Genomic DNA, 16,043 nt, shown 5'->3' on the forward strand with positions numbered 1-16,043 from the left:
GAGGCCAAGTTAGAATCCGGGTTTCTTACTCTTCAGTCCAGAATTCTTTCATCCTGCCTCATGCTGTGGGCCTCATTTCCAGGACAGGTGGCAATCCCCTTTCCTTCTGACAGGCTCTCTGCCCCCACTCTGTAAGGCTCTGACCTTTCTGGCCTGCTCATGACAATGCAACACTCACAATTATCATTCTGATGCAAGCACCCAAAGTAGATGACTATTATGTTGCTAGATGCACGATTTCAATCATTCACCTGGCTGGAGAGTGATATCAAGCAGGGTGGAGAAAGCAAGCCATCTGTGTCAATCCCTAGCCCTGCTCTATGGGGAGTGTACAGATAAACAGTCCCTCCCACCAGTCCCAGCAAGGACTCTGAGTCACAGACATCCAGGGTGCTCAGCAAGGTTGCATACTTCCCTGAAGCAGGTCCTCAGCAGTCTGGCGCCCTGGTATTACACCAGGACCCAGTGGAAGTACTGCCCCTATATGCATACCTCCAACAACTATGTTCATCTCACAAAGCCTTTATGCCAAGTAATAGATTTTCTTTATACTTCGACTTGTGTGAACCACCCAAAATTTTTCAAGTGCTGTCCAGAGCTGCATTATCCAGCTTGAGCACTAGTTTGTGGTTATTGTGAATTGTGATGTATTCTACATATAAATACACATCAGAGTTATAAGATGTGATATGAAAACAGTGTGACATATATCATTAATGATTTTTACATTGATTACATTTTAAAATGATAATACTTTTGCATGAAGTGAAGTGAAGTCTCTCAGTCGTGTCCGACTCTTTGCAACCCCATGGACTGTAGCCTAGCAGGATCCTCAGTCCATGGGATTTTCTAGGCAAGAATACTGGAGTGGGTTGCCATATGTCTTTTATACTCTGTTCTATTCTCATAAAACTATATACAGTAACTGTGGTGTACGTTGTAAAAGGTCTTTGAAAACTTGAAGTTGATATCGTGAGGCTGATATATAACATCTCCTACAAACTTATAGGACAGGGCTTTTTTCATACCTTTGTACAAGTATTTTTTTTTTTTTTTGCATAGATAGGGTTAAATAAAATATTATAATTAATTTCATCTATATCTTTTTACACTTTTTAAAGCATGGGCTACTAGAAAATTTTAAATTATATATGTAGCACACATTATATTTCTATTAGTGCTGGTTTTGAGGTTAAATGTATATGTCTGTTATACTCTGTCCTATTCTCATAAAACTATATAGAGTAACTGTGGTGTACGTTGTAAAAGGTCTTTGAAAACTTGAAGTTGATATCGTGAGGCTGATACATAACATCTCCTACAAATAACTTACAGGACAGGACTTTTTTCATACACCTTCGTACAAGTATTTTTTCTTTGATCTCAACCCTAACAGACATGGCTGCACAGTCTCCCACCCCAGAGGGAGGGACAGAGCATACATGAACTATCTGGGCTGAAAAAATACATCAGAAATTTAAAAAAAAAACTGAGAGGAAATATATTTAACGTGATGAAGAGTCTATAAAAAACATTATAAAGCACTTTAGGGTGAAGTCATATATATTATAAAATTACAGCTTTATTATGAATATACCTGAAAAGTTCTCACAGCACAAATTGGTATGCACTTGACTAAGTCATCAACAAAGGTGTGGGTGCATCTAATAGATGCTGCCGAAGAATGCAAAGAGACGTGTGGAACATATTTGAAAGATTTATAATAAAATGTTTAGCTCATTTTTAAAATAGGAGTACTTAGTGGCTAGAGTTCTTGACACATTGACCAAGAACTTAAACCCTCAGGAATTTTTTCAGTATCCAAAAAAATGTTCTGAGGAGTGAAGAGATGTATATCAACCAGTGGTCCTTCATAGCTCCTCAAGGTGTGGCAATTCTTCCCTATCAGAATATCAAGTATTTTTAGAATGTTAGAAAGCCAAAGCATGCTTTAAAGTGTTAGTTGCTCAGCCATGTCTGACTCTTTGCAACCCCATGGACTGTAGCCCACCAGGCTCCTCTGTCCATGGAATTCTCCAGGCAATAATACTGGAGTGGGTTGCCATTCCCTTCTCCAAGGAATCTTCTTGATGCAGGAATTAAACGTGGGTCTCCTGAATTGCAAGCAGATTCTTTACCATCTGAGCCACCAAGGAAGCCCCCAAGGCATGCTGACTTATTTTTATTTAGGCTCATGCTTATCATGCTTCTGTTCAGCAATATAACTGCCATTTCACTGTTATCTGATGTGTCCTAAAATGTACTAGATTCTTACCATGTTATGTGATTATCTTTGGACACACCCTCCCTTTGTATTCTGGTGGTCTAAACAAATACAAGATAGTTGGCAAACCAAAATCTTGGAATGGGAGATAGCACCAGTAGGGAGCAGCAGCTGGGCAGGGAGACTGCATGGGGCCTGCTGGGAGGGAAGCCTGAGGCTGGAAGGACTTGCTGGTCCCTTGGGGAAAAGTATAGAAGCCCCCGTAGTCTTGGCAGTGACATTGGTGGTGGATGTAAGAAGAGCAAAAGAGGCTAAAGGGAGAGGCAGGAAACCAAGCATGAAAATTCACTTGAACCGGAGTTATGCAACCTGCCCCAGGAAGAAACCTGAAATCAGTGTTCAGCATGAGCGAGCATGAAGCATCATTTTTCTTCGCCTTCGCTAACAGATGCAGAGGCGGCTGACTCACTTTTCAGCCAGTTCATACTTTCTGGATGGCTCCCCTTGGCCAGCTGGAACAGCAGCTGTGGCCAATGAGGAAGTGAATGCTACCTAGAACAGGGTTCCCCACACCCACCGGAAGAACGCTGCTAATTGCATGTAGGACTTCAGGGAATTTCAAATAGACCTTTCAGTTGGCTCAGCCACAGGGTCTCTTAGACTCAACTTATTTCTGGACTTTTTCCTCCTTTCTGAATGCAAAATCCCAGGGACAAGCCTCCTGGGCTATCTTTTCAAGAGCTTCCACCGCCTTGTCTAAGCAAAATCACCTATTAACCTCTTATTCTCTCAACTTCTAAAAGCCGGAGAGGCGATGATTCTGATGCAGCAGGAAAACCTTAGCTGGATCTCCCAACACTGGGCCATACTTTGGTGGCAGTTTCTCTTTGACTTGCACTCTAGGAGATCAAACCAGTCAATCCTAAAGAAAATCCACCCTGAATATTCATTGGAAGGACTGATGCTGAAGCTGAAACTCCAATACTTTGGCCACCTGATGTGAAGAACTGACTCACTGGAAAAGACCCTGATGCTGGGAAAGACCGAGGGCAGGAGGGGAAGGGGACAGCAGAAGATGAGATGGTTGGACGGCATCACCGACTCAGTGAATGTGAGCTTGAGCAAACTCTGGAAGATAGTGAAGGACAGGGAAGCCTGGAATGCTGCAGTCCATGGGGTTGCAAAGAGTTGGACATGACTAAACGACTAAACTCAACAGTGTTGAAGTCACAGGGAGCAGAAACGTCACAGTCCCATGGCCAGGTCTCTGTCTCCTTGCTGGACAGGTAGAGCTCACATCTTTAATTTCCCAGCCTCCTGCTGGTCCAGGAATGTTGGTTCCAATGGTATATCAATTTCCTGCAGGGCAATTTCTAGACTTTTCTCTAGCCAACTGAACTAAAGATGAATTCACATCATGATGATTTTCAGGAGAAAAGGAATGAAGTCCATGCAATTCAGCAAATATGTGACAATATCTCCTTGCATAGTCACACCCAGTTAATTTAACTCAATTTTACTTGTCAGTTACCAGGCAGTAGGCCAGAGAAAAATCCAAATGATTAGCTTAGAAGCAACATGCATGCCTTTTGGAAACAGAAGACACACTTACCCCAACCTCTGGTGGGGGATCCTTGTGTTCAGGCACAACACTGGTTCGAACCTAAGGAGAAAAACAAGCATTTCCTGAATGACTTTCAGAAGTAGAAACCAGTGAAGAACCACTTTCAGAGTAGAAACCAGTGCAGAAGCATCATACAGGTGTCCTTTTCATTTTCCTTCATCTGGCATCAATTCAGACTCTGTGGTTAATCATTACTGAAGGTAATTGTGTATAGCTTCGACTGTGGGCAGCTACAAAGCTGTCCTTTTATAGTTCCTGAAATTCCTGATGTCCCTAAGTAGACAGGGCTGCCTGAATCCTCTGCTCAACACTCCTTGTCAAATACAGAGATATCAGGGCTTTAGGTGAATCACTTTAATCTCCTGGAAAAGCAACCTTTACTCAGCATTCCAGGGAAAGAACAGAGTGACCTAGAGAATGCTGTTCCATGCATGCTTATACATATTAATTCTCTGTATAAGAACCAAGATGCACCATCCTTTTAGTATACCCTTCCCACTTAAGAATTCTCAGCCAAATTCTGAGATAACTGTATCCAGATTCATTTGAAAACTAATTCTCAATTGTGGAAGAGAAAAAATGAGAGTAGTGGTTTAGTTGCTAAGTTGTGTTCGACTCTTTTGTGACCCCATGGCCTGTAGCCCACCAGGCTCCTCTGTCCAAGAGATTTCCCAGGCAAGAATACTGGAGTGGGTTGCCATTTCCTATTCCAGGCGGTCTCCCCAACCAAGAGATCAAGCCCCTGTCTCCTGCATTATAGGTGGTCTCCTGTATTGCAAGCAGATTCTTTACCACTGAGCCACCAGGGAACCCCCAAAGAGGAAAATACTATAAAATAGTCATGTGGGAAAGCTTTTCTTATGTTTCAAAAGCATTTCAGATGAAAAATCAACTCCTTACATAATAAGTAGACATATTTCTTCTACTCAGTGGCGATCCTCAACCCTGGTTGTACATTACAATTACCTGAGGCCCTTTCAAACTATCTTGTGTTCTTTCCTAGCCCAAGATATTGGCTCTGATGTATTGCTTACTGAGTCTATGATTATTAAAAATTTTTTTTCAGATAAAAAGAAATCACAATTATCTTTCTCACTTAAGAAAAAGCTACTAACAGCAGGAAGAGAACATAAATCCTAGATCTACTATATCTAAATTTGCAGTAAAGATGTGATAAACAAGTTAAATGAATACAGAGCAATATACAAGAACACTGTGCTTAACTGGAGAGCAGAGGGTTGGTGAGACAGATGGGAGAGAGGAACCCAGGAACATATAATGGATCAACATTTTAGGGGGTCATTTAAACAAAATCCCTTTGGAGGTGCAGCAATGGCAATCATATTCTTTGTTTCTTTATGACAGATCCAGCATTATCACTTGTACAATCTGTCAGTCATTACGACTCGAAATTGTTCACCAGAGCACAAAATAATGACAGGAGAGATCCCAACAGAGTAAACAACATAATTTACAGAACACACTCAACTCGGGATTTCATGACAGAGTGCTCACCAGTTAAGAGCATCTCCAGGTTGATAGCTGCATTAACATTCTTTGGTCCAGAATGTTCAGATATACCTTCAGTCTCATTATCTGGAAATCATTAGCTGGCCTCAAAGGATAAGGAAACTCAGAAACAATATATTAATACATGGCAAGCTGTAATGTAATGTGTGTGCGTGTGTGTATGTACATGTAGACTAAATACAGTCTGTGTGTATATATATATATATGTATATGCAGACTATATACTGTATGTATATATGTATATATATACACATACTATATATGTATATATATATAATAGAAATATATATAGTGAATATTCACATATATGCAACCCATATACACATACATATATGTGTATATGTGTCATTTTAAGAAAACATCTGACATCCAAAAAGCACTAACCAAGGAGATATGTTTGAACTTAGAAAGAAAGCAAAAGAAGTAAAAAAAAATGGTGAGAGTAAACATATATAGGACTGCATACAGTGAGTGCATGTATAAATATATATACACTATGCAATATAATACTGGACAAAGGTATACGAACACTGACAATTGTTGCAACACAGTCGTTGAAGTCCTAAATTTATACTGGTGTTATCAGTAGAACACTTATACCTTATTAATATGAATAAACTGCATAGAGAAAAAAAGATTCTTAACCCAAAGTTGCAAACTATGAAAATGTCTAAAGCTATTCACTGACCAGTTTGCATATTCAGTGTGTGTGTGTGTGTGCCTGTCTGTCTGTGCACACATGCGCAAAGGGGAGGGAAAGACAGAATGAACTTCACTTTACATAATAGAAGTATTTTTAAAAAGTATCTGTGTTTCATATTTTCCTGTACCGTGGCACGTTTAAATCACAAGCGGAACTCTTAATGTAGAGGAACTTAAAGACAAAATAATAAACCAATTTTAAATTTTATAAAGTCAAATTTGTATAGGAAATGTTTGTTTAAATCAGTTTATATGTAGAGTTTTAATTTATATATTTAAGATCAATACCACTGATGTTACAGTATATAGGTTACAAATTAATCATGCTTTTCTTACATAATATGCATCCCTCCTCACAGTGAAAACACTGGGTTTGTCAGTGAATAAGGTCCCATTCCTTCTCTTGGGGACTATAGAGTCTAGTGGGCAGCACAAATGTATGAATAATCCAGGACAATGTAGTAAGTTCTAAAATGAAAACGTGGGTACATTCCTGTCTTAATGCAGAGTGAGGAGTAACTGATGCAGCCTGTAAGCATCAAGAAAGGCTTCACAACAGAGGAGGTCTGGGTTCTGAACAGTGAGTAGGAGTTTGAGGCAAAGGAGAAGGCAACCAAGCAAAGAAGGTGTTATGTAGCAGGCATGGAGTCATAAAAGCCCATCTGTGTTTGGAAAAGAGAGAGTATTCAGAAGACAGTCTAACATGGGGCCTCTAAGGACACAAGAGTCAACTCTGGGGAGAGAGATCAATCTATCATGTTATGGAACTGGAGTTGTATACAATTTCTAGATAATAGGAAATTTAAAAAAAAAAGTATGTATTTATTTTACTGTGCCAGGTCTAAGTTGCAGCACATGGGATCTTTGATCTTCACTGTGGCATGTGGGATCCTTTGCTGTTGCATGCAAGATCTAGTTCCCCAACCAGGGATCAAATCCAGGCCCCCTGCATTGGGAACACGGAGTCTCAGCCACTGGACCATTAAGGAAGTCCCCTCCTGGATCATTCAAACTCTGCCCAGAGTCAGGTTGGGAGATTATTTAACCTCCTTACGCCTGCTGTCTTTTCCCTTACGACAGTCATCTCTAACATGGGCTTAGTAAGACACTCCATAGGTGGTTGTGAGTGAGACATCTTTCCAGCACTTAGAACAATCTGTGGCACAGAGAGGAAAGGAGGAAGAAATGAGAGGAAGAAGGGGAAGGAAGAAGAGAGAAGATTGTGGGCAGTGAGAAAAAGAAAGAGAGAAGGAAGAGATGTCAGAGAAAAGATGAGAGGAAGCAGAGAGACAGAGAGACAGGGAGATAGGAATGAGAGAGGAATATGTCATTGAAAAAAAAAAAACAAACAACAAACCCCATAAATAAACCGTGGACAGATTTAGCAGAGACCTCTTGGTGAGAAAGGGATGAAGCAATGACTATCTCTATAGCATCTGGAATATTCCAGTTCATCGGCAATGTCATGCCTCCTGAGATTTTCTGGTCTTCTTTATAAATTCATTTTTCCTTTTTTGGTCTTATTAGCAGTTCTTCGCTCTGTTTTGCTTCACCATACCCCTCCCCCACCCCCTCCTGGGACATAAGAATGTCTGCCTGGCTACATATTTAAAGTTCTTACAATTTCCTTTTGTCTGGACTTTTACGATATCAACAAATAAAGCAAGAAAGATCAATTCCTAGGAGTGGTCATGTAGAAAATTATATATTCCATCCTGAATATTCCTTGAGTCCTGTAAAACAAATTCATTTCCTTCTCTATCAACTTTATAAGCTCAACTTTCTACATATTAAATTTACCCTGAAAAAAAGAAACAAAGGAAAATCAGGTAGCATATAGTGAGTGCCACCCTTTCATCAAATCCTTATTGACTCGTTCATGAACTAATTGCTCAATTAAGAGACCACTTGGGCTATCCCTGCTGTGGCTGAATAAAGCACTTCACAAGGTGATATAAGAAGTTGTTCTTAAATGAGTCACCCTTGTTACAAAAAGCCTAGGCACTGAGCCCTAACCGTAGGAGGAAGGTGATTGTTGTATTTTTTCATATGTGAGTGGTGCTAGGCTATTGTTAGTATCCAGATCCAGGGAAGAAGAGGCCACGCACCAAGGTGTCCAAGCCTGGACTTCATTGGTAGATGAGGAAGTAGCAATCTTTCCCTGAAGGGTCTCAGCTGGAAGGAAATGGGGAAGGCGTTGGCAGTAGTGGAGAAATACACTTGGGACAAGGGGAAAACCCAGATCCTTTCTGCAGACCATTGTCACATCCAGGAAGGTCCCTTGTTATGAATGCGTCATTGAAATATACCCTTTTTTCTAACAAAAATGTTACTATAATTCTCTGTATCTCAAATTAAAATGTATAAAATCATCAGATTTACTTGTTCCACTTGAAATGAGATAAAGAATAACCTTACTGAAACAAACACATGGAAACCTGACCATAACAGAAATGTCTGGCTCTCCTCCGAGTCCTATATAAGTTCACAAAAATGCACTGTTTTATGGTCAAAGAGATAGAATGTGGCTACATTTTAAAAATATTGTTTTTTTTTTTAAAAGTTAACAGAATCTCAGAGCTGGAAGCAATCTTAGGCATTATTTATTGGGCAATGTTTCTTAAACTTCAGCATACACAATCATCACTCACTGATCTGCAGCTGGTTAGGAGGATGGTCTGAGGACCGTCCTGTGAAACTTGTTACAGAAATGCAGAACTTCAGGCCCCTTCCAGACATATTGAAAGTGAAATATTAGTCACTTAGTTGTGACCGACTCTTTGTGACCCCATGGACTGTAGCCTACCAGACTCCTCTGTCCATGGGGTTCTCCAGGAAAGAATACTGGAATGGGTAGCCATTCCCTTCTCCAAAGGATCTTCCCAACTCAGGGATCAAACCAGGGTCTCCTGCATTGCAGGCAGTTTCTTTACAGTCTGAGCCACCAGGGAAGCCATCCTGTCAGTCTTCATTTCATTAAGATCTCCAGGTAATTCATATGCCTGTTGAAGTTTGAGGTCTAGTCCATCTAGTCAGAGCTATGGTTTCTCCAGTAGTCATTTATGGAGAGTTGGACCGTAAAGAAGGCTGAGCACTGAAGAACTGATGCTTTCCAATCACGGTGCTGGAGAAGGCTCTTGAGAGTCGCTTGCACAGCAAGGGGATTAAACAAGTCAATTCTAAAGGAATCAACCCTGAATATTCTTTGGAAGGACTGATGCTGAAGTTTAAGCTCCAATACTTTGGCCACCTGATGTGAAGAGCCGACTCACTGGAAAAGACCCTGATGCTGGGCAAAATTGAGGGCAAAAGGGGAAGCAGGACGGCAGAGAAAGACATGGTTAGATAGCATCACTGACTTGATAAACATGAATATGAGCAAACTCTGGGAGATACTGAAGGACAGGGAAGCCTGGTGTGCTGCAGTCATGACTTAGCGTTGAACACACACACAATAGAATGCTTACGAGTGAAATAGCCACAGATGACAATGGTAGCTATTCATTTGCACCTAAAAATGCCTAATAAGGAAGGGGATTTGTCTTCTGGTTATGAAAGCACTTAGTAATTTTCTTAAATGTCAAGCATCTATAAAAGCTCCAGATACTACTTGCTTTCAAAAATATCCTTTCCTTTGTTATGCTTTGCTGTATCATGCTATGGAGGAGAGGTTGCTCTGGTCATCAAGTCAGGGATTGATCTGGGACAGAGATGGGCTGGAAAGACTCAGTGTTTCAGACTGAGTCCCTACCTTCTACCCCTAACTCCTAACCCTTCACTCCCCGACCCATTCTCAGTTTCATCTTCTGAAGCCCTAATCACAGCACCTTGGAAATGACTACAATTGGAGATAGCGTAATTAGGTTTAAATGAAGCCACTAGGATGGGGTCCTAATGCAATAGGACCAGTACCCTGATGAGAAGAGGAAGACACATCAGAGGTGCAAACACATAGGGATGATCAAGTGAAGAATCAGCAGAGGACTTCCCTGGTGGTCCAGTGGTTAAGACCTAACCTTCCAACGAAGGCAGGTGCAGGTTTGATTCCTGATCAGGTAGCTAAGATGCCACATGCCTCCTGGCCAAAAACATAAAACAGAATCAATATTGTAACAAATTCAATGATGACTTTAAAAATGGTCCAAATCAAAGAGAGAAAAAAAAAAAAACACAACAATCTGCAAGGAGGGTGGTCAACTGCAAGTCAAGGAGAGGTCTCAGAAAACCTCATCCCTGTTGACACCTTGATCTTGGACTTCCAGAGGCCAGAAATGTAAGAAAATAAATTTCTGCTATTTAGGCCACTCAGTCTGTGGCACTTTGTATGACAGCCTTAGCAAACTAAGACACTCAGTCTATCTGTGTTGTAGGGTATGGCCTTCAGTGGAGAGCCTAATTCGTCTTTGCTCCTCAACCCTTGAAAGGATGTTAGAGATTCTCAGATGTCTCAGTGGACCACTTTTGCACTGGACCTCAGCTTCAACATCTGTCTTTAGAGACAGAGCAGCCACGCATTTGAGTCCCTTTTGGTCTCTAAGTTTGTTATTTCAGCTACACATGAAAACCCAAATCTCTGCTGGGTTCTGAACCAGCCGACTGCCACCTTGTGTTTAGTAAAGACCGATACTCTGGCTTCCAGCTACAGAGAGAAAATCTGTTCATTGCCCCAGGTGAGAAATGGCTTTTTAGCTCCTCAGCATCAATTCACCGCTCCCTCTGGGACTGGGGCTCTTGCTTGGTTTTGATCCCTTTGCCTGGTTTCCTAAACACTGTGAAATGGTGGGAGGTTTCACTCTGCTTTTTTATAAACCTTTGGCCTGGTTCTTTTGCTGCTGCCAGGGTCAGGACTCAGCGAGTCTCTTCTGAGAAAATAATGGCCATTAATTTGAGGACCCTCAAGTCTCAGTTTCTCATGCCATCCAATATAACTGCTGAAAGCTCGGCTAATTTCTCTTCCTCTGAGCAGCAGCCCTCTGTCCAGGTAAAGTCCTGTTCTTTCGCCCACTCTCAGAATCACCAAAGGCCTGGGAAGGCAAATACACATGCTCCTGATAGCTCAACTCTGAAAGGTCCTCCTTTCTCTGGAATTTTAGTTTCTCTTGAACCTGCCTGCAATTCAGGAGATGCAAATTCAATCCCTGTGTTGGGAAGATCACCTAGCAGAGGAAAGGACAACCTACTCCAATATTCTTACCTGGAGAATTCCATGGACAGAGAAGACAGGCAGGCTACCATCCATGAAGTAGCAAAGAGTCAGACATGACTGAGCATGATCATATTAGTTGTTATTACTATCATGGCTTGATGATGTTTTCAAACATGACTTTTGTAACATTTGACTCATTTCTATGTGGTGTCAGAGAGAGTTGCTTATCCCAACTACCACATACTAACCCAACTAAATTTTTTAATATCTGAAAGCTACTGCAAAGCTAAGGGATCTTCCAAACACACAATTACAAAATGAAAAAAAAAATGATCAAGAGAGCATAGTAGTTAAATATGATTGGAGGGGGAAAAGGATGCCATTATATGTTGGTCTATTGAGTAAAGTGAAAGTAAAAGGGTTAGTCGCTCAGTCGTGTCCAAGTCTGTGTGACCCCATGGACTGTAGCCAGCCAGTCTCCACTGTCCATGGAATTCTCCAGGCAAGAATACTGGGGTGGGTAGCCATGCCCTTCTCCAGGAAATCTTCCTGACCCAGGGATCAAACCCACATCTCCTGTGCCTCCTGAATTGCAGCCAGATTCTTTACAGTCTGAGTCATCAGGGAAGCCCTGTCTATTGAGTGAAGTCTTCAGTAAACCAGTTACAAATGGATAACTGCAGGTAGTTCTCTTAGGAAAAGCAGTTAATCCTAAAGTCTGAATACTATCCAAAAAGGATCCAATAAGTAATGAATGTCACTCGCAATCGTGGCCTTTGCTAGGCAAATGTGATCATCTTTCATGTGTCAAAACATATCATGTAAATGATGTACACAAGAACATTCTAGAGATTTCCAAGCAAAAAGAGACCACAGTGAGAAAAATGTAAACACTCTTAGTTTGGATGCATCTAATCTTAGAGGTCTTCCAGAAAGAGACTCACAGACTTACGAGCTTATGATTGCAGGGGGGAAGGATGGGGGCAAGGGGAAGGGAGAGTTAGGGAGTTTGGGGTCGTTGTGTACACACTGCTGTATCTAAAATGGATAACCAGCAAGGACCTACTGTATAGCACATGGAACTCTGCTCAATGTTATTTGGCAGCCTGGATGGGAGGGGAGTTTGGAGGAGAACGTATATATGTATATGTATGGCTGAGACCCTTTGCTGCTTGCCTGAAACTATTACAACATTGTTTGTTAATTTGCTATACCCCAATACAAAAAAAAAGAAGTTAAAAAATCTCTTAAGAGGATTCCCATGTCTCTAAGGCAGTGATGTTCACACCACAGATTTCTGGTAACATGAATCCCTTTATGCTAAATTGGTGGCTCCTTCAGACTGTTAATTTCACCAAATGAATGTGACTTATACTAAATTCTACCAGTCATATAGGAGTCCTGTGGTTCTTTACATTAATGGTGACTGAAACGTGGTTCCGGAGTCATATAACTCTGGGTATCCCTGCCATTATCCACATTTTATACCATTTCCCTTTCCAGCTCTTACAGAGATCTATTATGGGCTGGCAAAAAAAAAAAAGTACTGAAGAGCCAAAATATCTTTAGACATTCTCTTCCTTTGTTGGAGAGTCACTGAAAAATATAAGCTCTGCTGAAAATAAGAGATGCTAAAACTGAGGTCTAGTTCTCATGAAATCAAAAGAAGTCTCTCTATCGCGGTTTTGTGAGTAAATCCTGCCTTTCAGACTCTTTGCTCCTGGCTCCTCCTAAAAGGGTCACCAGGCTAGGAAAGGCAGCATTGGTCAGACCCCATGGGGTGTCCTGCACTGTGTCTCAGAGTCAAGTCTTGCCCTGGGCACCCACCTAAAAGAAACAGGGCAAAATTCCAAAGAGCTGTACAATCTAAGGCCAAAGTTGTTTGTTTGTTTGTTTTTGAGAGGGGTGTATTGGCATATATACATTACTCTGTATAAGATAGATAACTAATAAGAACCTACTGTATAGCAGAGGGAACCCTTGCTCAATGCTCTGTGAGGTCCTAAATGGGAAGGAAGCCCAAGGAAGAGGGGATATATGTACGTGTCTGGCTGATTCCCTTCAGTGTACAGCAGAAACTAACAGAACTTTGTAAAGCAACTCTATTCCAATAAAAAATAAACTAAAAAATAGATAGTTAGCTATTTTTAAAACAGAAATAAAGAATAAAGGACTCTTTATACCACAAAAACAGAATATAAAAATGTGTTTACAGGCACTGAAGATATTAATTAATAATCTGCTAAACAACTGCACATTATAGTTGAGAATTCCACTCCTGCTGACTTCCAAAGCCCCATATGAGAATATTAACATTTCAGGACACAGAACACTCAATTCAAGTATCATATATCCATATTAATAGCTTTTTGGTAAGGTCAAACCTCCATCACTGTTTTCACTTCCCTATCTCTATTTCTCCACTTCTCGAACATACAAAAATAATTGTATCATCATTCTGAAAAAGGAAAAGGAAGTCAATGGGAGCTGATCTCTTGATCCCAGCACTAGACCTGGGTTGACCTGGGTTGAATATTTGCTACCCTAGAAACTTTCTACCCTAGAAAGAAATAATACAAATCTATAATTGATAAAGAAGGATAATGGAATCAATGGAAATAACTATTTCCTTGCCCTATGGGCTAAGTATTTCAGAGGCACATGTATCAATTTTTTTTACTTGTATTATCTCGCTTAACTCCTTAGTTCTGGGTTATATTATTATTCTCTGGCCCATTTTACAGATGAGAGAACTCAGATTCAGAAAACGAGTGATTTGCCCACTTCAGTAGCAAGTTACAGCTCAGATTTGAAATGCTCTGCTTAAAGCATCTGCACCCCTTCCATGACAGGGTGCCTTTTCTGAGCCCAGACTGGTGGTGACTTTAATTGTCTTCCCTAAGGCTGCTTAATGAGTTTTAAAAACCAAAAATCTATTAGCCTCAGGGAAAAGAAACAGACACAATCCATCACATTACCAGACTCAAAAACACCATCCTTAATATATTAACAGCCCCCGATTAAGACCAGAGTCATGAGTTAATGAATGAGTCATTAGACAGAGAACAGTAATATCAACACAAGCACATGTCTACTAATATGTTGCTCAGTGCAAGTCAATTAGTCCCAGCATTGTAAAGGCTAAATAATTTCTAGGTAGCTTTAAAACGAAATTATTGTGATATCGCTTAGTATTTTAAGAGTTCATTTATAACTCAGGCTTTCGTAACCCCAATCAAAAGAAGATCACCAAGCCCAGAGTAAAGAGCAATTGATTGATAAGCTCAAGTCACAAAGTACATTTTTTTTCAACAAATTGGAAAAAAGTGGTGTACACAGACACAGAGGGAAGAGGCTTTTATTGTATCTATGCAATGAAGTGTTGTGGTTATCTATTCTATTCTATTATCACATCACTTTCTTTCTCTATGGAATTCCACCTAAGTATTGGATTGGCCAAAAAGTTTGTTCAGGTTTTTCTGTATGAGGTTATAGAAAACTCTGAACGAACATATTTTTTGGCCAACTCAACATCTAATAATTTATTCAGTCATTAGGTCTAAGTATTGGCCGCACTTGAGAACCACCTGAAGAAGCTTTAAAAATGCTGATGAATTCTTTACATTCCTTTAATTAATGGTTTCTAATCACTCAGAATTGTTTTTCATTGCTTTCCCTTCTCATTCGCTCCACAAACCATTGTATGAGATAGCTGACGCTAACACCTGAAGTTCCTTTCAACCTGCCTGAAAACAAAACTCCAAAACAAGTTATGTTTCTCCCCAGGTTACGTGGCTGGTCCATAAAAGGGCTAGCATTTCAACACAAATCTGTGTTCTGAAACCAACGGTCTCAACCCCTCCATTGCTGTGTTGTCTGCAGCTTAGGCTGAAACGAGAGTTCACATCCACTGCGGTGGACTGAAGGCATTGTAGAGAAATTGAAATAAAACTTTGCAGTTTCTCAGCAGCAGAGGGAAATGTGACTGTGGCACCTCAAATTGGGATGAGTGAAGATACTTCTCAGAGAAACACTATTATGAAAGAAATAGAGGAAAACAATAGAAGGGAAAAGACTAGAGATCCTTCAAGAAAATTAGAGATACCAAGGGAACATTTCATGCAAAGATGAGCACAATAAAGAGGAGAAATGGTATGGACCTAACAGAAGCAGAAGATATTAAGAAGAGGTGGCAAGAATACACAGAAGAACTATACAAAAAAGATCTTCATGATCCAGATAACCATGATGGTGTGATCACTCACCTAGAGCCAGACATCCTGGAATGTGAAGTCAAGTAGGCCTTAGGAAGCATCACTAGAAACAAAGCTAGTGGAGGTAATGGAATTCCAGTTGAGCTATTTCAAATCCTAAAAGATGATGCTGTGAAAGTGCTACACTCAGTATGCCAGCAAATTTAGAAAACTCAGCAGTGGCCACAGGACTGGTAAAGGTCAGTTTTCATTCCAATCCCTAAGAAAGGCAATGCCACAGAATGTTCAGACTACTGCATAATTGCACTCATCTCACACGCTAGCAAAGTAATGCCCAAAATTCTCCAAGCCAGGCTTCAGCAGTACATGAACCATGAAGTTCCAGATGCTCAAGCTGGATTTAGAAAAGGCAGAGGAATCAAAAATCAAATTGCCAACATCCATCAGATCATCAAAAAAGCAAGAGAGTTCCAGCAAAACATCTATTTTTGCTTTATGGAGTATGCCAAAGCCTTTGACTGTGTGGATCACAACAAACCGTGGAAAATTCTTCAAGAGATGGTAATATCAAACCACCTGACCTGCCTCTTGAGAAATGTGTAT

General features: G+C 40.5%; 1 protein-coding gene across 3 annotated transcripts in view; it reads right to left on the reverse strand.

Moving 5' to 3' along the window:
• The window catches only part of INPP4B (inositol polyphosphate-4-phosphatase type II B), an 839,852-nt gene that overhangs the window by 284,180 nt on the left and 539,629 nt on the right, over positions 1-16,043 (reverse strand). For all 3 annotated transcript variants that reach the window (XM_043902501.1, XM_043902500.1, XM_043902502.1), the window contains exon 8: positions 3,837-3,887. In XM_043902501.1, coding sequence (XP_043758436.1) covers positions 3,837-3,887 — 51 coding nt within the window. The remainder of the gene's footprint in view (positions 1-3,836; positions 3,888-16,043) is intronic.

The sequence above is a fragment of the Cervus elaphus genome, chromosome 5 (genome assembly GCF_910594005.1).
Source record: "Cervus elaphus chromosome 5, mCerEla1.1, whole genome shotgun sequence".
Taxonomy (NCBI): Eukaryota; Metazoa; Chordata; class Mammalia; order Artiodactyla; family Cervidae; genus Cervus; species Cervus elaphus.